The following is a 24,646-nucleotide window of genomic DNA, read 5'->3' as shown; positions in this document are numbered from 1 at the left end:
CGTTTTTAATTATCTCAGTTAATGAAAATGTTTTCTCAATTTTAGTTTTTGTTATTTTGTTAGTTTTAGTTCACTTTAACAACCTTTGAATAATTAAATAAACAAACAAGGAAATCAAACTCTAAACAACTCTCGCACACACTTAGCAGTAAACAAGAATTTATTTTAAAAGTGCACAAACAGCAGATGCCAACCAATAAAAAATAAATATTGTACAGTATCAGTGACCCTTTTGTTCCTTTTTGAAAAGTAGAACAGTTGTACCACATGCTAACAGTGGAGGAGAGTGTAGAGTGAAACACAGATTACTATATCTCAGAATAAAAATGATCTTGTTGAAAAAGTGCTATGCAAAGAGTGCAAATATTTTAAAAATATATATGTTAGGTTAGGGTTTTGACGGAGCAATAAGGGGCGCCACAGTGCCCCACTGCATAGGCAATTTAGGCCGAACAGGTGCGGAGATCGTCGGCTCTTTTTCGGATCGCTTGCAAGATGTCCTTCAGCTTGGCGTCAAGTCCTTCAAGCTTGGCAGACTTCTGGATGATCTCGTCCTGCAGTCCTCTCAGGGTGTCTGCTTTTCCTGGAGAGTGGATGAGAAAACCAGCGTCCATCAGAAAACACTCCAAGTGTCTCAGAAGCCAGCTCCCCCCTGAAAACTATTAACATACTGTCTGTCATTAAGTAATTGAATTTTCTATTTCCTATTCATGACATTATGATGGAAAAATAGCACAGGAAAAACAAACAAAAAAAAAGAGCAAAAACATTTGGACCGTCAATCAGCGTCTAAAAACAAGCGTGAAACTGACAACCAAAAGCATCCAACGGTTGAATTCAATGGGGGAAAAAAAAGGTCAAAGGTTTGTCATGATTTAAGACAATATATCGATAAAGTAGCATCCCTGCATTACCTTCGAGAGCGTCTGTCATATTGAGTGTGGTGTTAGTCAGAGTTTTAGCTTTCTCCTTCAGCTTCTCCACTCTCTCTGCCAGAGGAGACGTCTCTCCAGGAGCTCCAGGGCTCACCTGGCCTTTAAGACGATCGAGCTGCTCCTCCAAACTCTTCAGAATCTGAAAGCACACACACAGCCACCAGCGTGAGTAAATGCACATATGTACATACGCAGAACACTTAGCTTCGTTTAGCCTCGTGTTAGCGGCTCTTCAGTTTTAACAGAACATTATGCTGCTGAGACTCAAACGTCCTGAACACACTTGATTTCCTCTTGATTTGCAGCTCTATATAACTATATATTGACAGCATCAGAATCTAGAATCAATACGTCTAATGTTTACTTTGGTCTATGTTTTGTCTCTCGGACCACACTTGTACTTACACTCCCAGTTACCTTCCTGTGGCAAAACGTAGCATGCAATAAAAAATAGACAGAATTATATTGGTATGCTTTATAGTAGGAATTGTACGTTAGCTCTGTGTAACTCCAATCTTTATGGATTTGGTGCCAGCTGTTCTGCCTTGTGAGCTGCCAGCTGTTCTCAGCTTCTCAAAAAAACGACTGATTCTGTTAAAGGGGAGTCTTTTCTTTCCACTGTTACCACCTGCTTGCTCAGGAGAAAAATAATAGCCAGTTGTTGTTTCTTAGATAACTTTTTGCCAATTAGCATTAGATTAGCAACTGACTTTGGTTTTTCTATAATCTGATTAGGACAGAGTTGAACTCTGAGCAGCTGGATCTGGAGATGACTCTACTGCCTGACTAGTTTGGGATGAATTGGACTGACATGAAAGACATTTGGACAAAAACATCAGACTTTTATTCTATTTTTTTTGTGGCTTTTTAAGTCCTTGTTAGCGATAAAATATGAACAGCAAATGTATTCATATACACTCTCTTGGGGAGGAGATCTACTTTTTAAAGGAGTAGCATGGACAGAACGATGAGGAAGAAGTAGCCTTAGCGACAAGGCGTCCTGCAGGGGACGCTGTTTTCCCCATAGAGTCCTAACGCCAGATGCAAAAGAACTCTAGTAACGTCATTTTTATTTCCAGGTTTAGAAACCTGTTTGTGGATGGTTCACTTTTTTCATTCTCTTTATGAGACAAAAGAAACGCAGCAGAGCTAAGGAAACAAGGAGGACTAGAACAGTCACACCAGGACAGTCACACAGGAATAACCGGCTTCGGTCAACACATGCCGATTCTCAGTTTGAAGTTGTGTCGTCCAGATCTCACCGGTTGAGCTGCAGCTGCCTCCTCCTCAGCCTTCCCTGCAGTCTGCAGAGCTTCGGGAGCCTTCCGCTTTGCGTCCTCCAGCAGCTTCTTCAGCTCCTCCAGCTGGTCCTTCATCGGTGTCGTCAGTGCCTCTGTGTCGGTCAGCGCCTTCTCTGCTGGCTTCAGCGTGTCTTCCACCTTCATCCGCGACAGAGGGGTCAGCAAATCTCGGCAGGTTCCATTGACTTCGTTGAAATAACCGGGTTACTGAGAAACGCCAGAGCACTTCCTACCTGTGTCAGGTCGTCACGGACGCTGTCGATGAGGTCCAAGCTGCCCTGCAGCTTTCCTTCCAAGTCAGAGAAGGAGTCGTTCCCTGCGTCCAAGCCTTTCAGGAGTTTGTCCAAATTGTCCTTGGTTCCCAGCGCCTTGACCCTGTTAATGTGTCGCACAAAAAGATTTTCTCTCATTCACACATTCATGACGTGTTGATTTGGATTGAGTTACAATGTCCTCTTCTGTCTGTGCAACTCTAGGGAATTTGGTTAGATCCAACCAGTTTCTGGATTCAGAGGTAAGGATTTATTAACATGCATTTTTTTTTTTTTTTTTACTCTGCATTTGTCAACAATCTGACCAACGACTGATCTGGGTACATGAACTGTAGTTGCGTTATTGGTAAGCCTGTGGCAATTAAATAAATTAAGAAATGAATCGCGTTGTAAATGAAAACAAGCACAATGATTTGCTTGATTGTTTTTCTCTCTTTCTACCAAAGACCGGATGAGCTAGCCTCTTTTTAAAAAGAGCAGTTTTGTTTCTGGAGACGTTAGGATAAATTTTAGTTGTTGCTTCTGTCTTTTTTTTAGACAGATATTTAAAATGTCTCCCGGTCCCAGTGTTAACTTTTCGTCCTGACCTGGCCGCATCCGCCTCCTGCAGCAGCTTCTTGGCTGTGTCCAGCTGGGGCTTGGCCTCCTTCAGAACGTTCTCGGTGTTCGGCAGACTTGCAGCCAGATTTTTCAGCTCCTCCAGCTTCTTCTCCAAGGCTGGCAGGCTGACCGGCAGGTTGGCGTTCAGAATCCACTCGCTTATCTCCTGAACCTGGGTGAGGTTGGAAGATGGATCTGGACGCACAGAAAAGTTGAAACGTTTGAGTGAATCTCTACCTTGCGACGCTAATCACAGCAGTCACTGCGACCCGGAATGATTTGTACCCGTCAGAAAGTCCTTGAGGTCTTGAATTATGGTGCGCGTCTCCTGCAGGTCGTCCTCCAGCCGATCTCTGGCCGTCTTAGTCTTGCCCGACAAGTCTTTCACTACTTGCCTCACCTCGTCAGATTTTTCCTGCGCGTTCTGAAGCTGCAGAGAAAAGAGCAACAAAATAAATTGAAGAGAAAATCTAAAAAAAAATAAAACCCAACCAAAGAAAAAAGAATCTGCAAATCAATGAACAATGAAAATCTGCGGTGATGAGGACAGAGTACGAACCATTTCTGCAGCCTCGGTGATCTTCAGACTGAGGTTGGCCAGACGGTCCTTCACGTCCGTAACGTCGGCGTCGGCCCGTTTGCTTATAGGCAGCGCGCCGACGCACTGCGCCCCGTTCTGGCAGAGCGGGCTTCCCTCCGGTGGACACAGAGCGTCCCCCTCACACCGCAGAGGGGTGCAGGGCTCGGACCGAGCACTGCCACACACCTGGAGAGAGGAACGTCACAAATCTGGTATGACGCACGTCCGATTGGAGGTAGGGCTGCAGCCAACGGTTATTTTACTAATCGATTATTCTATCGATTATTCTGACGATTGATCGATTAATCGGACGAAAGACATTGGTCCATTTTCCAGATTTTTCCCTTTTTTTTAACACAAATTTAAAAGTACATCAAACGATCCGAATGTAAACAACAATTAATTCCCTTTTCAAACAAGAATTGTTTTCCTGTTTCTAACCGCTGCAGCTGGTGGTTATTTTACTAATCGATTGTTCTGACGATTAATCGGATAAAGAATATTGGCACATTTTCCAGATGTTTTTGTAATTTAAAAAAAAAAAAACCCATTAAAAATACATTAAAAGACCCAAGTTTAAACAATAATTAATTCCTTTTTGAAACAAGATTTTTTTCTTAGCTACCTAAAATGCAGGAGGTTACTCTCGTTTGATCGGCCATGACGGTTACCTGCTTAGCAACAGGAGTGAGGTCTGGCTGGGAGGCCATGTTGTTTTTCAGCTGGCTCAGGTCTCTGGTGTTGTTTGGCTGCACCCGATTCTGAACGCCCTCGGCCTCCTCTCGGATGTCTCTCGCCTCCTTTATCGTGTTCTCAGTCGAATTCACTTTCTTAGCCGCATCTGTTGACTCATCGTACGCTTTCTTGATGACATCAAGACCTTCTGTGTACAAAGGTTGGAAAACGGCTTGAGAATTTCTCCCAACACCGGCAAAGTGAAACTTTTTTTTTTTTTTAACACGATATCCTCTTCCGGTTGCCGTCATTAAAACTAAAACACCAAGGTTGAGCCGACCTGCATCGTCGGGGTCGGTGACGGCCCCCGTGGAATCTTTCTTGGCTTCGTATATTAAAGAGATGCTATCCAGCAGAGCCTGCAGTTTATCCAGCTCCGCTTCCAAACCAGGATCTCTGACTGGAGGAGGAAGATTGTCGTCGACCTTTTCCAAGTCGCCCCTGAAACAAAAGAGAAAATGATCCATTAGTGGAAGGAAAAGATTTTGAACCGAAACTCATATACATAGCTGTGAGAGAGTATTTGTCCTCTTAAAGGTTTCTCCTACTTTTCACTTTTTGGTCACACAGGAATGTTTAACATTGTTAAACAAAATGTTCATATCAGACGCGACTAAATAGGTAAGAGCGGTTTTCTAACATTTATTCATTTATTGAGACCTAAAGTTATCTGAACCAACTAGTTCAGTCAGTTTAGTGCTGCTCAGACGATGTCCTTTTTCTGAAGGACCGTGTTAGGCCAAAGAGTTTGGGAATGTGTTTCTATTATCAAGTTATTAATGTTGGCTTTAAAATGCCGTCGTGCCCCGTCCATTTCTTATTGTTGGACCTTGAACAATAAACGTTGATCAATGCAAGTGAGGCCTGCTAATGTTTGCTTTCACATCTCTTAGCGCACTTCCTGTTGTAAAATGTTCCATACAACTATATATTGTTTTTAGTTTTCCCAAGTCTGGCAGTAACCTGCCTGCCACGTTTTTTCACTTGTCATACTGATACGACATAAAGTATTTACTGGTATTGATCCGACGCAGACAAAAAAGTGCTGAATTGACTGGAAAGGTTTCTTCTTGTTTACTTTTATTTTTTTTAAGAAAAACAGATATGAATGTACAAAATGACACCTTTTTTGATGACTCTGCACCAGTAAAGCACACTTAAACACACCAACAGCTTCACAAGCTCTGACAGACATTCAGCTTTCATTTGTTCAGCCAGTGCAGTTAGGAGTAGAACAGCCAATGGGAAATAAATAACAAAGAAACTGAAACCGACTAAAACAATACGTTGACTATCTGGGTCACAGGTGAAGAAATAAACTGCAACAAACCTTCTTTTAAATGGTTCAGAAAGTGAAATTAGGAATAAAGCATGATGTCACTCAGAGCACAAAGCATAGAATTAGACTGAATAGATCAGCCCTTATGGATTGGGTACATCGTCATCGTACCAAATCTAGAATTCATTTTTAATATCGGGAAGATACGGATATTAATATCAGATTGGTACATCTCTAAGTTCCTCCCCTCGCCCTTCATAATTGGAACATATAATCAACACGTATTATTTCAGCCGCTCCTCACCTCAGTTTGTTGAGCAGGAACAGAGCATCGTCCAGCTGTGTGACAGTCTTGGGCGGTCGGGATACGGACTCCCTGATCCGGCCGAGGCCGGCCTCAAGCTCCCGAAAGCGTGGCCCGAAGCTCCCGAGATCCCCACCGCCTCCGGGAAGAGACGGCAGCCTGAAGGACAGCTTGTCCAGAGCGAGGCTGACGTTCCTTCGCTGGGAGTCCAGAGTGAAGAAGCAGTTCGGACAAAGTTCACAGGCAGGGAACGAGTCGCAGTACCCGCGACTGCAGGAGTCGCAGCGGGGCCCGGTGGCACCTGGTCGGCACAAACACTCTCCCGTTTTCCTGTTGCACACTTCCTGAAGGGTTCCTGCTGTGTCACATGGACAAGCTGCGGACAGAAACACGCACACAAGGTTTTGATTAGAAGCAAAAATAGGATGAACTATCAGAAAAGAAAGCAGGTGACTCACGTCGGCAGCCAGACAGAGGGGTCCCGTATGAGCCGTCTGCGCACTGACTGCATGTCCTTCCTCCAAAGTCTCGTCTGCACCGACACTGACCTGTCCGCTGCAACCAAACACACTCACAGTGTGAAACCTTCCGGCTCAGAAAATGTTCCGAGAACCGCTGAACGTCTGCTACTGACTGGACAATTTCTTTGATTCGTTCATGAATGTTAAAGCACCGTGTAAATGACCCATTATCTAAAATGCAGATATTTCTTCCTTTAACAGCAAAACCTTTTCCGGCACTTTTCACATCCTGCATGCTCATTTTGGGGGGCAAGCCAAGACCAGCCCCTCACCTGACAACCTAAATGGAGCTCAACCCACTTCAGTCTACTCTAACCACACAAAGACAGATTCTTTTAAAAAGTTGCACATGCAGGGGGGCAAATAAAAGCGGGCTTTTGTTGTGCTGAATTATTGTGCTTCTTTTTCCGGGTCAAAGATGGACGGTTGTACCGCTGTGCGTCTGCTTGCAGCCATTTTCACGTGTCTGAGATCCGTGATGGAAAATACTGTAGGATTACTGTAAACACTACAGCGCTGCTGACAACACTACCGTAAACACTGAGTTAGGACGGTGTATTCCTCCATGAGCTCAAAACAGGAAAAACCCATCGAGTGAAATCTGAGAATAATTTTGTGTATTAAATGTGACGAACATGTTTCGATTCGCCCACGGACCCATCCCAGCTTGCTCAAGGGACCATAAGAGTGGACCTTTGAATGTTGTCAGTGGGGAACAAGCACTGACGCATTTAGAGGGCAGAGAACAGTTTATTTCACTTCAAAAACTCAAACCGAGTCTGGAAAAAAGTGAAAGCTTGATAAATGCCTCCGTCTGAATACTGCAGTCTAGAACCAACATTTGTCTTTAAATAGTCATTTTGTGGAATAAACTCTTGTGTGGATATTGTTGCCTTAGGGAGAAAGAAACGTGTTTTTCCAAAAGCGTTTCGACACAGATCAGACGGAGTTTACACCCCAGGGCTGTGTTGAAGTGGCCGACCTGCACGGGTCTTCTTACCTGGTCACAGGTGTCACTGGTTGACCCGGTCGGGTCACAGCCACACGGTTCGCAGACATCTGACTGGGGCGGCTTCCAGTAGCCTTTCGAACACACGTCGCAGGTCAGGCCGTGGAAGTGGGGGCGACAGGGGCACTGTCCGGTCACAGGGTCACACAGGGTCGACAGGGAGCCGACTGGAGAACAGGAACATTCTGCAGAGAGGGAGAAACCGGCGTTGGGCAGAGAGCCGGCTGACCGCCAGCGCGTCACCACCGGACAAAACCACTCGACAAAGAAACGAGGGCTGAGGGGAGGGACAGAAGGAGACCTGCTGCTCTGGGACGGACATTTAAGAACATGTCCAAGCCACGATCAGGGCCTGTCCAAGCCTTTTTGGGGCCCTAAGCAGCTTTTTTTTTTTTTTGTGGAAAATGTCAACACCAGATGATTTATCGCTCCTAAGCTACTCTATGTGTGTAACACACTTACTATCATTAGTATAACTTCTAATTAGCATAAATTATACCTTTTCTATTATGACTATTGAGTTTAGTATTGGAGGAGTAAAAACAACAAAAAAAATTATTTGGATTCTGAAATGAGGATGAATGGTTGAGTTTTTGTTCAGGTGTGTTTAATTATGAGTTTCTTTGTGAGTGGCTTTATTTCTTCTAAAGCTTTGAAACTTCACAAGATGGAAAGATTAAACTATAAGATTTTAGTTTTTCTCAACAGGAATAAAAAGCATGACATGCAGCTGCCTTCCTTCGTTCTGCTTCTCTGCACGTCGGATGACTCACTTTTGCAGCCCATCGGGTCGGACGAGCTCAGGCTGTGGAAACCTTTTCTGCAGCGGTCGCAGTGAGGGCCCTCCACATTAGCTTTGCACGGACAGGAGCCGGCGCTGTCTTCACACTGGCCCCCGTTCACCGTCCCCTCCGCATTGCAGGCACAGCCTGGAGCCAACAGAACCCGGATTGTCTCAAACACGGCTTTGTCTTTTAACACGCTGCGCTGGGATTTTTTGATTGCATTTTTTTTTTTAATCGGCCTCTTCACTTACGTATGCACGCATCGGGACGATCCATCCGGCTCCGGGGGTTTGGCTGGTAGCCCCGGGCACACCGGTCACACTTGGGCCCTGTGGTGTGGTGCATGCAGCCCTCACACACTCCGCCACTCCTCCGCCCACTGGCCTCATACACTGTTGGGTCGAAGTGACAGCGCTGGGCGTGGTTGTTACAGTCACAGCCTGAGGACAGGACAAAGATGGACAGAACTATGGTTACACAAATTTATAAGATTAGTAAGGGTGTGAAGCTTATTTAACCCTGTTAGGAAAACTTTTATTAAGGTTTGCTAACAGCGTCTTTTATTAAAGGCGTAGAAAAGGTCATGAAGTCAAGTAAAGCTGGTCTAGTCTGATCTGTTCTACGTCAGGAGTTCTCTAACTTTCCACACCAAAGACCCCTAACAGCATTAGCCTCTGGTGGGGACCTCCTTTATTAACAAACAAGATATGCAAAAAAACCAACATTTTTTCACTATTATTCACACTTCCATATTTATTGCATTTAGCATAAGTGCTGCGTTATAACTTCTGATTTTAAGGCTTCCAGCAGCAGTGTCCGCCACCAGCTGGACACGTCCGACCGTCTTTTTCTTGACAGAAACTTCTCCATCTGCTGCAGACTCACTTTATAAATGTCGCTGGCAGCCAATCAGAGACGAGCACAGCCAATAACATTTCACACATTATTTGTAACTTTACTCAGATTCTATAATAATGATAATAGAAATAGCTAATTAAATTTGATGCCAACTATGACTTAAAAATAACTTTTTCTTTTTGTATCATTTTTTCCCCTCCTCATCATCACTCCAGCTTTCTAGACCGTCTTTGGCGCCCTCTTGCGGCCACCACTTTAATAAACACTTTTCCAGACTGTAACTAGAAACACATAACAGTTTTGACATTTCAGCTGTCGTTAAAGTGACTCTGAACAAAAGTCCCTAACAGAACTCCACAGCGTTGTTTGACAGCTGACGACGTGGGAGTCTTATGTAAAGAAAATGTTGATTCTCGCTACATATTTAAGTTTTCCTCTAGCACTTAAGTTTATTTGTCACAACTCTGACCGAGGTGGGCAGAAACTCCAGAAACAATTTTCAAACGGCGTGTAAAGATACGTGAGGAACTTTACGTTGGCAGGTGTGTGTGTTCCCTTCCTCTGCGGGTCTCCAAGGCAGATCGTTGTAGAAGTCGGCGCAGCGCTCGCAGTTCTCGCCGGCGGTGTTATGTCTGCAGTCACACACATGATTCACCTGCCGAGATAACGCAGATAAAACACCTGGAGTTCAACCGTTCACTCTTCACTCATTGGTTCGGACAAGAACGAAACGTACATGTCCTTCTCTGCGGTAAGCTGTTGTGTACAAAACCTAGAGCTACACTCTAAAAGGCAAGGTCTGTAGAATAGAAGATCGTTTATTGATCCCCAAGGAGAAATTGCTTATTAGCTGACAAGCTACTCCATCCAAGGCGTTAATCATTAATAATGTAAATGTAACCATATACAATAACAATTTATAAAAACAAATATGTATGGACGACTAAGTGTGATGTAAAGAAAGAAAGATTTAACATTTAAGTTACTCAGAGTTGGGCATTGCAAAGGCTGATGCCTACAGGCAGAAATGATTTTCTGTGGCGCTGAGGAGCGTCAAGTTGAGAATCGGAAAGACATATGCACTGTAAAACATTTCAAGGTGGTTTAGCTTGAAAATGAAAGTCCACCTGCTGCCTTAAAAACGCGATTTAAGTCAACAAGAAAATTCTTTTGGTTTTAACTCAGAAATTGAACGTCATTATTAAGTTGACTTAACAACAAGAGACACGTTGCCTAAACCAGTGTTTCCCAACCCTGGTCCTCAAGGCCCACTGTCCTACATGTTTTAAAAGTTTCCCTGCTTTAATGTTCCTCCGATTGCAGTTCAACAAACGCCTGTTAACCAGTCATCAATTGAAATCGGCTGGACTGAAGCAAGGAAATACCTAAAACATGAAGGCAGTGAGCCTTGAGGACCAGGGTTGGGAAACGAATGGTGAGTTTTAACTTAATGCTGCAATTTAAACCAAATAATTATTTTACAATATGTGAGCAAAAAACAAACTGTCCTCACCTTGTTAAAGAGCTCACATTTCTATGAGGGGCCGTTTAGGACAAAAACTGTTTTGTCTTTCACACACTAATAAAGACTCAAACACACACAAAATACTAAAATTATGCATATACACTATTACAACATCACACACGCATACAATTTTTCTTTCTCACACACATACATAAAAGACTAAGTTTGCACATATAAACTAATAAAATATTGCACGTGCATGCATTTTTTTCTCTCGCACACACACATGACTAAAATTGCACATATGCACTACTAAAACATCACACACACATACACACACACACACACACACACAAAGCATACAGACTCTATTCAGAATGAGAGGTGGAAAATGTGATTGTGTGTGAACTAACACTAGGCTGAATGAATGAATGAATGAATGAATGAATGAATGAATGAATGGGGATAAGACTTGTATTTGTCTGTGTGAAAGACATTTTTTGTATGTGTGAGAGAGACTTTTGTATCCACGTGTGATATGTTAGTGGTGTATATGTGCAATTTTAATATTTTGTGAGTGTGTGAGAGTCTTTGGTAGCGTGTGAGACAAAGACAAAACATAGTTTTTGTCCTAAACGACTCCTCATACATTTCTCTGTTATTTCCACTCACATTATCAAGTTTAAAAAAAACTTTTTAACTTGATAATGTACTTATTTTACGTTAGAATATTTACATTTTCAAATTGCAAGAACAAAATTTCTGATCTGATAATAAATTTGATTAAACATCACAATGAATTTTGCTCTAGAACATTTAGTGTGAACAGGACCAGGAGTTATATTGAAATAAACATTTCAACACACAAGAGTCAGATCAGTGTAACACACTTCCATCTCTGTAACACAGGATACAAAAAAACATGCTGCTAAGCATTCTGGGAAATGCCCACTCCTGTCTTTTCTTTTTTTTTTCTTTCAGTTTTTTTAAGTGCTAACCTAAAATCTCTCATTTAGCTCTTGGAGGTTCGACAAAATGAATAAAAAGTTAACACAACTTCCTGTTGTAAGTTGATCTTTCACAAACTCACACATTTAGGATAAAAATCTAAAACTCACTAAATTTGTTTGACTTAAAGGGTAGAAGACAGACACAACTAAAGGTGGCTCAAATGTTTGACAGTGTGATGATAAATTCATATTACAATATCAATACCACACACACGACACTGAAGCAGAGCAACGACTTGCTTTTCGCTGCTACCTGAATGGTGTCGGTACCGGGGTAGTTGTACTCCTGCGCCTGGCAGCGGTCGGCATGTCCGTGGCACATGCAGGTTCCCATCACTCTCATCTCCTTCAGGGCAAAAAACTTGCTGAAGGATCTGCCCGGGAAGTGGGGCACATCGCCCAGCTCCGTCAGCGTCACCCGCAGGCCGGTCAGACCGGCCTTATCTGGGGGCAGAAGAGTCAGTCAGCAGGCCGCACACACATCAGCCGGGGGGGGGGGAGGCTTAATGGCAGCACGACTCGCTCACACATACACACACACACACACACACACACACACACACACACACACACACACACACCTTCAATCTTCTGGCTGTTGGAAACTGGAGCAAAAAGGTACGGACGCAACGGGCTGAACTCGATCTGGGGATGACAAGGAGGATTAGTTTGATGCTCATGAGGCGTCTTGAACACAGAGACGTCGTTCTGCTGAAGAGTCGCAGCATTCTTAGCCTGAAATAAATATATGAAGAAATTCTAGCATTGTGCCGATCCCTCCATGCTGGAGTACCTCTGTTACACTGATCCTGAAGTTTTGCAGACTTCAACATTGCTTTGGTCGAGACGTTGCATGTTTGGGCAGTTATGCCCTCTGGTTCAGGATGCTGTGCAGCTGGAAGGATTTTTGCTCTTGCTTTTTTGTTCACTAAAAAAAAAAAAAAACTTTCGGACAGTCGGTAGCAGCTGATGAGCTTCTCAAAAGCTAAAAGTAATACCTGAACTGTGTGGTGGAAAAAAACTATTTTACCAAGCACTGTCACTCAAGCACTGATTGAGTAAAATCACTCAATCAGGTTTATTCATATATAGTGCAAAACACAGAGAGAATGTAGGACAATCAGTAATGAAGCAGATCTGGGTGAAAAGCTCTGCCAGGTAGAGACAAAATGTAACCCAAATGGATCTAACCATTTGGGTTACATGTACAAGGTTGGAAGTTGTTTTCTACAGCTGCATCAGAACCAGACTGTTTTGAATCCCCATGAGTTTTATATCCCTAAATGGTTCTTTTGGTGAGAGTTCACAAGCATTTCATATAACATGATCAGCAGATGTTAACTTGTAATTTTCCACCACAACTATGAGCCCCAATATTCTTGATGGAGAACAGGACCAAAAAGAAGGCAAGAGTCATATCCCGGGCTCCACAGCTCCAGAGTAGCAAATTACTGTGGAATTTTGTCTCTGCTGCCCAACATTTGAACCATTAGCGTGTCAGGGCGGTCATGAGGCTGTCTGACAGCAACGGTCTTCAGTCAGAGGTCTCTTGATTCTTTTCAAGACTGACCTCTACTGGAGATTGTTCCTGCCGACAGCATCACCATCCACAATGTGTCTTCGATGACACTCGGATGATCTGAGTTATGACAACCGTTTGAGAGTAGATTATGTAAGACGGCATGAGACAGCTTGTCCTTACCGTTTCCTCCTGGAATGGGTCAGCATGGGGTCGCAGTGCGTGGCAGTATGTCTGCTCCAGACTGATGGGGCTGTTGGTTTGGATCCCAGGGAAAGCTTCCTCGCAGTTTTTGGCCAAGTAGAGTGCGGGCTGCCATGTCCGTCCATTGTCCAGAGTTCTCTCTATGAGCAGGGCTTTGGGACGAGGACCCTGCAGGGAAACAAGTCAAAGCTTCCTCTGTCCACATATTAAAACAAAACAAAAGAAAAGAAACAGCTTGTGTCTTTTGTTTAGGAAACTTCAGGGTGGATCTTCGTACCTTGAAGCTGAGCATCAGGTTGTCGAGCTGGAACAGATTGTTGAGGTCAAACTGAAGGATGACTGGATCTACGCCTATGGGAAGAAGACAAGGCCTTCGTGTTCTTCATAAAAAATGGTTTTATGAACGGGAGCACTGAGTATTTCCACAGCTCCAGTGATCAGTAGGGAGTACGATCTCAGGCTGTTTCTCTTATTATTTTTTTTTACCTTTACTGGACTGCCACCACCGGTTTGGCCCAGAAGTCGTGAGGACGTCTTGCACTGTGTGGGCCAGCTGACCGTTTGGGTTCCTAGAGTCACAAGGGCAGCATTTCATTCTCCACTGTGAAAAAAACACAAAAACAAAACAAATAAATGCTTCTGCTGGGTCCACTGACTGACACGGTGGGGCCTCTGGTTTCTCATAGCATAGAGAGACGTCATCAATCAAGAGCAACACAAACGGATCAACTCTGAGCCATCTTGGCGATATCACCTGTATATTGTGATATGCAGAGTCAAAAAGTGTGTCCCTCTATTTGACTCAGAGGGACACACTGCAGATGATGTTTCAAGTTTTAGTTAAATTGCAGTTAAAGGCTTTTGGGTTCATGCTGTTCATGATCAATGACACTTTGTTCAATGGAGGACATCTAGGACCAGAGTGCTGCCACCAGGGTCAGAGAGGCTAATCTGGAAAACGTCCAAGAGTTTCCTGTGGACCAGCTAGGTTTATACACACAGACTGGTGTAAATTCAAGCCATTTACCGCTTTCAAACACACGAGGCAACCACACTTGCTCTAGCAACTTATACATACAACGATCACTGCAGTGTCAGATACTGCAGTAGCATTTAGCTACGCTATGCCTCCTTCAGTTAGCACATAGAGCCATATCATCTAGATCTGGTTTGTTGTTGTTTTATTCATTAATCTTTCAGCAAGATGTTGTTTTTTGTTTTGTTTTGTTTTGTTTTTTGGATTCCTTACAATCCACCGTTGATGTCAGGTCACACAAATGCTGTGAAGAGATGTTGGAATATTTCTTCACATTATTAGTGAAGAAATATTATAATTTTCTAATACATTATTAGTTAGATTTGAACCGAAGCAAATGCAGGAGAGAGCCGACCTTTCAGAATTAGAGCTTCATGTTTCAAATATAACGCAGAAGAAACAAGAACTGGTCGAACAGGGCCCAGGATTGTCATCCTTCTTAACATGAGGATGCACTGTTTGTCCAGCAGGTGGCAATTTATGCACTGGAGTCCAATAAAGTGGCTCTGAATAACTGCCTATCATACTGACACATATGCATATAGAGGTTAAATGTGTGTCTCTAAATGCTATATTTTAGATTTATTGCTACTTTGCAGTAGGTTTTAAAATAAAACCAAAAACTTTTTTTTTTCCTAAAAATTCTTGCAGATTTACATAACATCTACATAATAAAAGAGTCAATGAATTATTAATTTTTTTCTCCATCATTATCACAGACACGTTATCGTGCTCAGTCTCACGTACGGTGTTCCTTTTTAAAGATAATTTTTTTAAAAACCAGACGGTGATCTTATCCCAGGTGATAAAAGCCATTTCAAACACTCTGAGTTGCACAGATGTGACTTTCACCGCCTCAGTTGCCTCTAGAGCAGAACTGGGACTTTAGGCTTGACTTTGAACTGCATGCAGGTGAGAAGTGATTCAACGTGGAACCTTTTCTGCTGAGATTTGTGTAAATACACGGTGTTTACGATGACTTTGTGCCAGATGTTTGTGCAGAATAAATGTGCCTTTTGGCCTACATTCAGCGTGCAAAGTCCACAGTGGACTCTGAGATCATTTTAGTTACAGAATATAAATAAAAAGAGGTGAGGTGATTTTTTTCTTCTTTTTTTTTTTTTTGACTGAAATTGTGATTTTAACTGAAGGGCATCATAACAAATTTAACAAGTAAAGATGCTAAATATAAACTGATTCAACCAAAATTTTGCATCAATTGTGCATCTTTGGTTGCTACTCTGACGCTATTATCAAAACCTACTTTAAAAGACTGGCAAAATCTCTATTTTTCTTGATATGATCAACATTACTTTCAATTTAAAATATATATTACATAATGCTCCGAAGGTTTTGCAGAAAAATTATTGCAAAGATTGTGTTGACAAATTGTGTTCGTTGTTTCTTGAGCTGCATCTGGAGAAACAAAACAAAACTTAATGACATAAGATTAGCAATCGTATGCCAGTAAATGCAAGATTGTTTCTCTGGTCTAAAAAAAAAAAAAAAAAAACAAAGCAACAAATCATACACCTGCACACGCCTCTGCACACACACGTGAGCATGTGTCAGTTATTTATAGGTAACTGTTTATTTACACACGTTTTTGCTATGAAAGCAAAACCCAAGTATGAATTATTCTCTGTTATCACCCATAAAAACATTCAGTCTATGTACACATTTCAATTTAGCCTACATGTTTAACAACAAATAACAACTGCACTGCATTTGTTGTATTGTAAGTTTACCCCTGATTTTCTTTCTTTATCTGATTTTTTTTTTCTCATTATAATTTGATGTTTGGTTTGATGTGCTTTTCTTTTGTGTCCTGTGAAGCACTTTGCGGTTTTTATCCCCGAAAGGTGCTGCACAAATCAAATGTTACTTACTTAATTACTTACTTGTGACTCCAAGCAACGTCAGACGGCGCACACTTCAGAACGGACTAGTTCTCTAAAACAATTTAAATGTTTGAATAGCTACGGATTTTTCTCTTTGCAAATTTATTTCAAATTTTTCAAACCAAAATCACTTTGATCGTTTTTATCATCGTGGTTCAGGAAGTTAAGCAGTTAACCAGCGTTTTTTGTTGTTGTTTTTTTACTGTAAAATTTAATAGGCAGTTATAGTGGCAGAATCTCTACAAAAATAACAAAAGGGGATATTTACTCTTTATAATAATTGACCCCAAAATCTGGATGTGCAAAAATAAAAACATGCCCAACAGCATAGGACCACAGATGGAATCCCACAAGTGAGAGGAGTTGCAGTTGAAACGATTATTTCACTTATAAGATGGGAAAATATCTTGTTATAAGCAAATTTATCTGCCAGTGGAACTAGAACTTTTTCATCAATATTAAGGAATTATTGACTTAAAACAAGCTCCTATATGTTGCTGAAAATGTACTTGTAAGTCAGTTTACTCTTATTTAATGTGTAACAAGATATTTACACTAGAATTTAGACTGAAAATACTTCGTAATATTTAGTGTTTTTGCAGTGTAATCAAAAGCTAGAAAACAAAAGACCTCATTCCGTCTAGTTTGAGGAGAAATCGAAGTTGCAAAACTATTTGCTGGAGTCTTGCACACTGCGTGCCCTCTGCTCTGGACACCAACCCTTATTTCAAAACCATCAGTCCTTGGATGCAGCTCTGGATTGATTCTGCTGAGCCAGCAGACAGCCCAGTGTGTGACTATGCAGTTTCATCACGATTCTCTGGCACAAAAATCAGACAGCTTCACAAACTGTGGGCAGGTAATGTGGCTAAAACCACGTCCTCATCTCTGTCCACCGTGACCTCTGCCTGAAATGAACTCTGCAGGGGGAAAACCCTGAGCACTGCTAGCTACTCGAGCAGCATTTTCTCATGAAGAACTGCTCAGATTTTATTTTGTTTTTTTCTTCTGCTTCCTACTCTTTACTGTAAACTCCAGATGTCTGTGCCACGATTTCTGTGCTAAGAAGTCGTGGCAGAGAAAGACTGGGGGGGGAAAGGAACGTTGAAGACGGCGGCTCCTGGAGCGCCTGGTTACCTGGAATGGGGTGCAGTAGATCTCTGAGTTAGTGAGGCCACAGGTGGAGGAGGCCCGGAGCTGGTGAGACCGGCCCAGCAGCAGGTCTGTGCTCGGAGGGTAACATGCTCCCAGAGAGCAGTCGTTCTGGGCTGCAGCCGCCGCCGCCGTCGCCGCCGCTGTCAAGAAACAGGCAGAACAATCAGGAATTCCTTAGAACATTAACTAGGACATATGGATTCACTTTTTTTAAACATCATATTTATTGAGTTTTTCCACATATGGATCATTGAACGCCCCTCACACCCCATCCACAAGCAACACGCAGAGTATAAAATAAAACTAATCAAGACTCAGCCAGGAAAGGAAAACTAAAAAATAACAGCATTGGTAATAATAATAATAATAATAATGATAATAATAATAATAATAATAATAATAATAATAATAATAGACACATTAAAATAAAGGAATAAAAAGTACCTATATAAAGAAATACATGTATAAGCATACATATAAATAAAATAAAGTTTTAATTAATCCAGCTCTATAGTCCTTGGATAAAGTATCACTCTCTTGTTAATAAATATTAGTTATCTGAATTAATATTAATATCATTAGGTGCTGTTCTTTTATTTTGATCCACACTAATCATTCGTGTCAGCATGGTTACTTTCCAAAAATTGCATGAAGGTGTCCCATATATATATATATATATATATATATATATATATATATATATATATATATATATATAAAATAAGAATATATATATATATATATATATATATATATATATATATATTAATTGACTGGTCTTTCCTCAAACCATGCACGTTCGTTTCTCCAAAACAAAGCAGGAAGTGACTTCATGTGTCCACACTGCAGCCGTACGACTGTTATGGGTTCATGTTACTGTTCCCTCACAACTGCTGTATGCATAATTGTCTCATGGGAAAAATGTCTTGTTATAAGAGAAATAATCTGTCAATAGGAACTAGTACTTTTTAAAAATATCAATAATAAGGAATTATTGACTGAAAACAAGTTTTTATATCTCGCTACAAAGTTACTTGTGAGCCAGTTTTGTCTTATTTCAAGTGTACTGAGATGTTTGGACGAGAAGCCAGATCCAAACGACTAAGAAAGATTTTGACAAAGTCATTTTGTGTTTTTACGGCGGCACCTGCCAGGAGCCCACCACACAGAGGTGCAGACAGGGACAACCGACTGACAAAATCTGAGAGTAAACCCCCCCAAAGGTCACGTGTGACACCGTAAAACCGTCAGCAGCCATATCATTACCACCACCTCAGTACACCAGCTACAGACAGAGGCAGTAGGATGAGCCCCAGGGGGTCCGCCACCCCCACCCCACCCCTCCATTCAGGGTGGATAGGAGGCGTCTACCAGGAGCCCACAGGTCTATACCTGTCCCACCATGCCAAACAGATGAGCCAGTCTGCAGCAGCGACTCGCTTTTATAGAAACAATTCTTCAATTCTTCAAAATCTTTTTATTTTATTCAATCAGAGCGTCATAAATTTCTAGTATTAACTTTTTTTTTTTTTTGCCACCTGAGCAACAGGCACAAATTATCTTAAGAAGCTAAAACTGTCCAATAACGATTGACTAGGACAATTCCTAACTCCAACAAAGTTACAACACAACCACTTTCACGTCGTCTCTAAGTTGAGCTTTACATGGCGTCAGCTCGGACGCGTCACACTTGATGCTTCGTTTAAACTTTGTTGCGGAAGCTAAAGTATTGAGGTGCATCAAGGGTAAATAAAAAGGAAAAAACAAAAAGAAAGCAGCAACCAAAGAGCTCTCACCAGTCAGGAGCAAAAGGATCCTCATTCTGGATTCCTGTGGCAGAGGAAAGCCGAGCATCAGCAAACGTGAAAAGGCTCGGTAAACTCTGGCTGCTGGGGAATCGAGTGAAGGGCCCCTGGAAATCGGATCCGTTAAAGGTTAGATTCTGTCCGTGTTAAAGAACACGCTGCTGACCGACTGCTGTTTTATACACCGGCTCACCTGGACGGGTGATACAGCGTGTGTCAGAGTCCCAACCTTCACAACCACTCCCTTCATCGTGAACCAACACACACAGACACACACACACACACACACCTACGCGCGCACCTACATGCATACATAGAGACACAAGCAGAAAAATAAAAAAAACTCACTTAGAAGAACCAAAACATGTCTGAACTGGGCTTCACACTTCACTGTTAGTAACTGTGAGCAAAAAGAACCTCGCCCAACATACCTGAGGAAAGAACAAACACTAAACATTCCCTTAGATGTCTTTGTTTTTTATCAGCTTCTAATAAGACATTGCTTCAGGGATTCATCTTGATATCTAAACTTCTTCTTAACTTTCCCACTGATCCACAACTTTAAGGTTTTTTTGTTGTTTTTCTTGCTCAATAAAAATCCAAACACTTGTAAAGATTCTTTTAGATAAGGTTCTACTGACTTCTTTTCAAATGCAAACAAGCATCTACCCAAATGCCGTCACGTAAGCAACAGATGTTCAGTCATATCTGTACTGAATTTAAAGTGAAATAAATCTGCTTGTTGCTCAGTTACTGTAGATTCTGTCTCCAAAAAATGTTGCTGCGAGCAGACGGGCCGACACAGATGTTGGTTTTAGATGAAACCTTTTGCTCTGACGCGTCTATTCACACCTAACGCTTCACATGATCAGAATTTAGCAGAAAAGGTAGAGAAAGAATGTCTGGGATTCTTTTTTTGCTCGGTGGAAAAATAAAAATTCCTTTAGCGACCAGCATGCCTGAACAACATCCAGTGATCATAACCACATTGTGTCAGAATATCGATCTGCAATGTTTTGAGTTGCTTTGATGAATTTGATCTTCTTTTTTTTTTTTTTATATATATATAACAGTATTACAAAACAAATGCTGCAAATGTACTGTGACACTTTGTCACAGTACAAAATGTGACACAGCACTGTTTAGTCCGTTTCATTCTGTCATGAAAGGACAAAGTTTAGTGAAAACGAAGCACCGTTTCACAGACATGTTAGTTTCGCTGCAGGCGATGTTTCCTCATCCAGTCAGGCTGTCAGGTTGTGCGTTAGCGCTGACGGTCGTCACCCAGGCAAAGAAAAGCCGTAGCTCCGGGGAACGGGTTTTCCACCCTCTGCAGACACACTGACTAAGGCAAAGTACAGGGTGTGACTCCTGACTCAACACGGACACACTCACGCAGTGTGTTTTTCTATCTGCATAAGGATTTTACAATGACTTCCATTCGCTGTTCATTCATTTCTGCAGCCTAACCACTAGCAGCACATGCCTCACTAATCCTAACCTAAACTCAATCCATACCTTAGTCCCAAACCTCAGCCATAACCACAAAGCAGCACTTCTTCTAATCTCCCCCGTGTTCACGGGGCAAACAAGGTGAGAAACGCTAAAAACACACAGACAAACACACACCTTCAGACAGGAGCTGGCATGCCTTCAGTCAATCTACACCGGCTCTGATTCATGTCTGGTTCTTCATCTCTGAACAGTTGCAGTAAAAGCAGACCTGTGGCCGGTTTTGAATTACTAAAATCTGTGAAGCACCAGATTTTCCTCTTTCCGCTACTCAGCTGGTTCCACCAAGCCGAGCCTTCATTATGCAACTTCGCTTCAACGCCTACAGCTCCAACCCAAACAAACTCTCGCTGCAGTGGTTAAGATGCCACTAAAGACACAAGAAACATCTAGTGACGCCTCATCATAAGGGAGGGCGAAAATCATTTTGAGGTGATTTTCGCAGGGCACCGTGTAAACGTTCTAAGAAATAGTGAAAAAAATAAAAAATAAGTAAAATACTGCACAGTAAAAATACTTTAAAAAATATGATGCTGATTTGGTGGCTGTTATCAAAAATCCCACAGAATGAGTGTCAAAAAGTTGATTTGCAATAAATATCAAGAGGATATGCTGCTTCTGCAGAATTCACACAAATGCTGCAGTGCAGATTACATTTTGGTATACCATATAATATTTGGTTGCACTTCAACTGAACAGAAGAAATTCCTATAAAATGCAGCTGTGATAAAGTTAAACTTAGAGAGGTTAAAAGATCTTTTGTTGTCCTGGAACTACTAGTTATAATAAAATAATAATATATATATATATATTTTTTTTTAAATCAATGAAGCGCTTCAGCAGAAATATGATCAACTGGTTGCTGTAATCCTAAATTATATTGAGATCTCTTTTGTATGTGTACACACAGCTTAAAACTTAAAACAGGATCCTGTACATTAGAGTTGAATTCAAACATTAAAATACGTCGTTAAAGGACAACTGAGGAAATTTTGAAGCTTCAGTAAATTCGGTCATTTCAATTTAAGAAAAATATACACAACATGAGGACTGACTGTAAATGTTTGACTGTGATGAAATTTTGACCGACTCCAAATTCTGATGGCGTCCAACGTTTGTTTGTGTCTGTTTCATGTCGGAGTGAATGATTGTTTGTATGTTTTGTGTTTGATAAATGTTGTTTGGTAAAATGAGTAACTGATTGATTCAGAAATGTAAGTTCTTAAAGGAATATTGCATGAGACGATTTGACATCTTCGTTAATTTTCAAGATGGTAATTTGTATTTTATTTTGATACTTCCGACTACTAAAACTATAGTTTACTCTGCGTTAATCCTGACAAGGAGGAAGTCTGAGACTGACACCTCCTGGTTCCTCCCACCTACTGGATTTGTTTCCGCCTTTAGTTTCCAATAAACGCTCAACGTCATCACCCCTCCATTTGAGTTTCACAGAGAGTTTAGGAGGAGAGAAACAACCTCACCGCGCTTACCAGAATGAATAGACATTTATAAAATAATCAAGCAGACTAAAACATGAAATTTTTATTGCTAGTATTTAAATATTGAAGGTTAATAAAACAGTTTAGGTGCTTTTTGAAGGTTTTCTTTAGTTTGTAGAACAATAAAAGAATTTATCTCTAGAAATTAATGTTCAGAATGACATACGACACTGTTAAGGTCACCAATGCAACATTTTTTTAACTATTTAGATTAAACAAATGAACTAAATGTCTTAATATGCAACGTCAGGCTGTAACATCAAAATTCAAATGTGAATAAAATGAAAAGTGAGGGAGTAAATAGTTTTTGTTTACAGTACTTAAAAGAAAAATGCCTGTTTCACAAAGTATATCTCTCTCCTTTCTTTTTATCCTTAAGTCCTTTTTCAAAAAGAGAAAATCAACTTCAGAAATAGCTTGTATTTGCATACGTTTAATTTTGACCAGTGAGGATGAAATCACATGTTGCTTGGTTGTTTATAACTTGGGTTTATTTAGGAACAAAGGGGATGAAGTTAAATTTGACATTGTTTAGTTTTATTTTGAAGAATCAGATGGGGCAACATTAACATTTTAGTTGTTGATTATAATATAACATGGGTTACATTAAAAAATTATATTAAATTTAAATTCGATTTTCATAAGAGGATGACTTACTATTACATAAACTTAACATTTTAATTTACGATTAAAATTAGTATGAAACCTAAATTTTCATTCACATAAGCAACATAAAATGAAATAATTCACAAATATCATGTGTTAGGGAGGTCTAATGATTGAAATGCATGCAGTTATTTTGCAGGTCAGAATTTGGGATTAAAATAATTACTTATTAAAGCAATTAGAAATATTACTTAGAACACGGTTTGGTATTCCACTGGTGCTTTACTTCCAAATACATTATTTCAAATTTCTCCTTTTGACGTTTCCTTAAAGATGACAAACATGTAGAGGACCGTCTCCCTGGCAACGAGAGGTTGCAGGATAACTTTTCCTACCTAACAGAAGTGACAATAATAAAGGGCTGAATGGATGAATGCTGGTAGGTTTTTTGTTTCTTGCGTATATGTTTTTGTTTCATCTAGCAAAGCCTCTGGTTGCTTGTTGCCGAGTGACCTGTGGAGTGAGGCTGTGCTGACTCACGTGCTCGGCGTCGGCCAGAGGCTTAGGGTTGAACTTTCTCTGCTCACCAAGGCCCGACTCCAAGCAGCTTCCAGCCAAGCAGATCTGTAAACCGTTCTCCACTTCCTCCTGAAAAGCTTTTTATTTCTCGACAATAAAAAAAGGGTCAGCAGAACGTGAGCAGTCTAATAGTTTTACTGGAAGCCAGCAAGACAACTTGAACTTCGTCTCTTGCTCCGTGAAGACACCCCGCCTCGCTTTCTAAGAGTGTTTAAAAGTTTCAATTGCGCTGGGATGTGAAACTCGGGAAAATATCCTCTCGGATTCTTGAAAGTCGGCCATCGTTAATGTGTTCCAACAATCGGGCTTTCTCGGTGAAGTGGCCAGACAGACCAGCTTGTTCCTTAGAGGTAGTAAGACGGGAGAAAAATGCATTTAAGCCAAAATAGCACTTTTTAGCCTAAACGTGGAACAGCAGGTCAAGAAAACCAAAAAACACAAAACAACAAACACAAAAAGGAGCTCCTGTAAGTAGCACCATCCCAACTGGAGGTCCAAATATCTTAGCTGATTCTTTTTCAATTTTCTATAATGTAACACAAGGACAAAATGAAATTCAGGTGTTGTTTTAACTAATTAATTTATCCTGATGGTTACAACACCATGATTGGCAATTCCCCAAATTGTTTACAGAGATAATCCTATAATAATAACAACAACAATAATAATCCAAAATGACCTGGAATGTTTAGTATGAGTTGATGTCAGATAGGGAGGAAAATAATAACTCTGTGTTATATTTTCCCTCAGACGTTGATGACAGGAAACCATGAGCACTCACTGTTGCTATGTGTTGCAAACCTTTTAACTGTCTTAGTGGTGACACATCGGCAAAGAACATCGGCAAATTTTTAAAATAAATTTAACAATTAACAAAACCAACTATTGATTTAAATTTTTGTTTGTTTTCTCATCAGACGCCCAGTAGGACCAGCTCGATTTGGCCGCCTTGTCGAAACCATTTCTTGTGATTTTTTTCTACGTTTTTTTTTATCCTGGCCTAAAAATTAGGAAAAGAAGAAACAGTTTAATTAATCTAAAAAATAAAAAAAAAACCTGGAAAATTATTTTTAATAGAAAGTTAAAGAAGTTACACTTGGTGTGACCCGTAGATGCCAAAGGTAACTGGTATTAAAGGGTCTCATGAGTTGTGAGTGTGAAGGCTGTGATTCA

General features: G+C 41.0%; 1 protein-coding gene across 2 annotated transcripts; it reads right to left on the bottom strand.

Moving 5' to 3' along the window:
- Nucleotides 1-142: 142 nt before the first annotated feature.
- lamb3 (laminin subunit beta 3) lies at nt 143-19,504 on the bottom strand. 2 transcript variants are annotated; one of them, XM_028003060.1, is made up of 22 exons: nt 19,266-19,504; nt 17,452-17,609; nt 13,864-13,978; nt 13,655-13,728; nt 13,357-13,545; nt 12,236-12,299; nt 11,908-12,098; nt 9,714-9,834; nt 8,573-8,761; nt 8,310-8,465; nt 7,528-7,721; nt 6,465-6,561; nt 6,007-6,382; nt 4,704-4,864; nt 4,360-4,568; nt 3,668-3,874; nt 3,394-3,538; nt 3,096-3,303; nt 2,470-2,611; nt 2,198-2,374; nt 915-1,074; nt 143-583 (listed from the first exon to the last, which is right to left on the bottom strand). In XM_028003060.1, the coding sequence occupies exons 1-22, from the start codon at nt 19,321-19,323 to the stop codon at nt 444-446; spliced, it is 3,531 nt and encodes a 1,176-aa protein (XP_027858861.1). In that variant the 5' UTR covers nt 19,324-19,504; the 3' UTR covers nt 143-443. The 2 variants fall into 2 exon arrangements, with proteins under 2 accessions (XP_027858861.1, XP_027858860.1); XM_028003059.1 differs by having other exon boundaries at nt 4,360-4,571; nt 19,266-19,503.
- Between the last annotated feature and the right edge of the window lie 5,142 nt (nt 19,505-24,646).

This window comes from Xiphophorus couchianus, chromosome 20 (genome assembly GCF_001444195.1).
Source record: "Xiphophorus couchianus chromosome 20, X_couchianus-1.0, whole genome shotgun sequence".
Classification (NCBI taxonomy): domain Eukaryota; kingdom Metazoa; phylum Chordata; class Actinopteri; order Cyprinodontiformes; family Poeciliidae; genus Xiphophorus; species Xiphophorus couchianus.
This window is presented reverse-complemented; position numbering and strand designations above follow the sequence as displayed.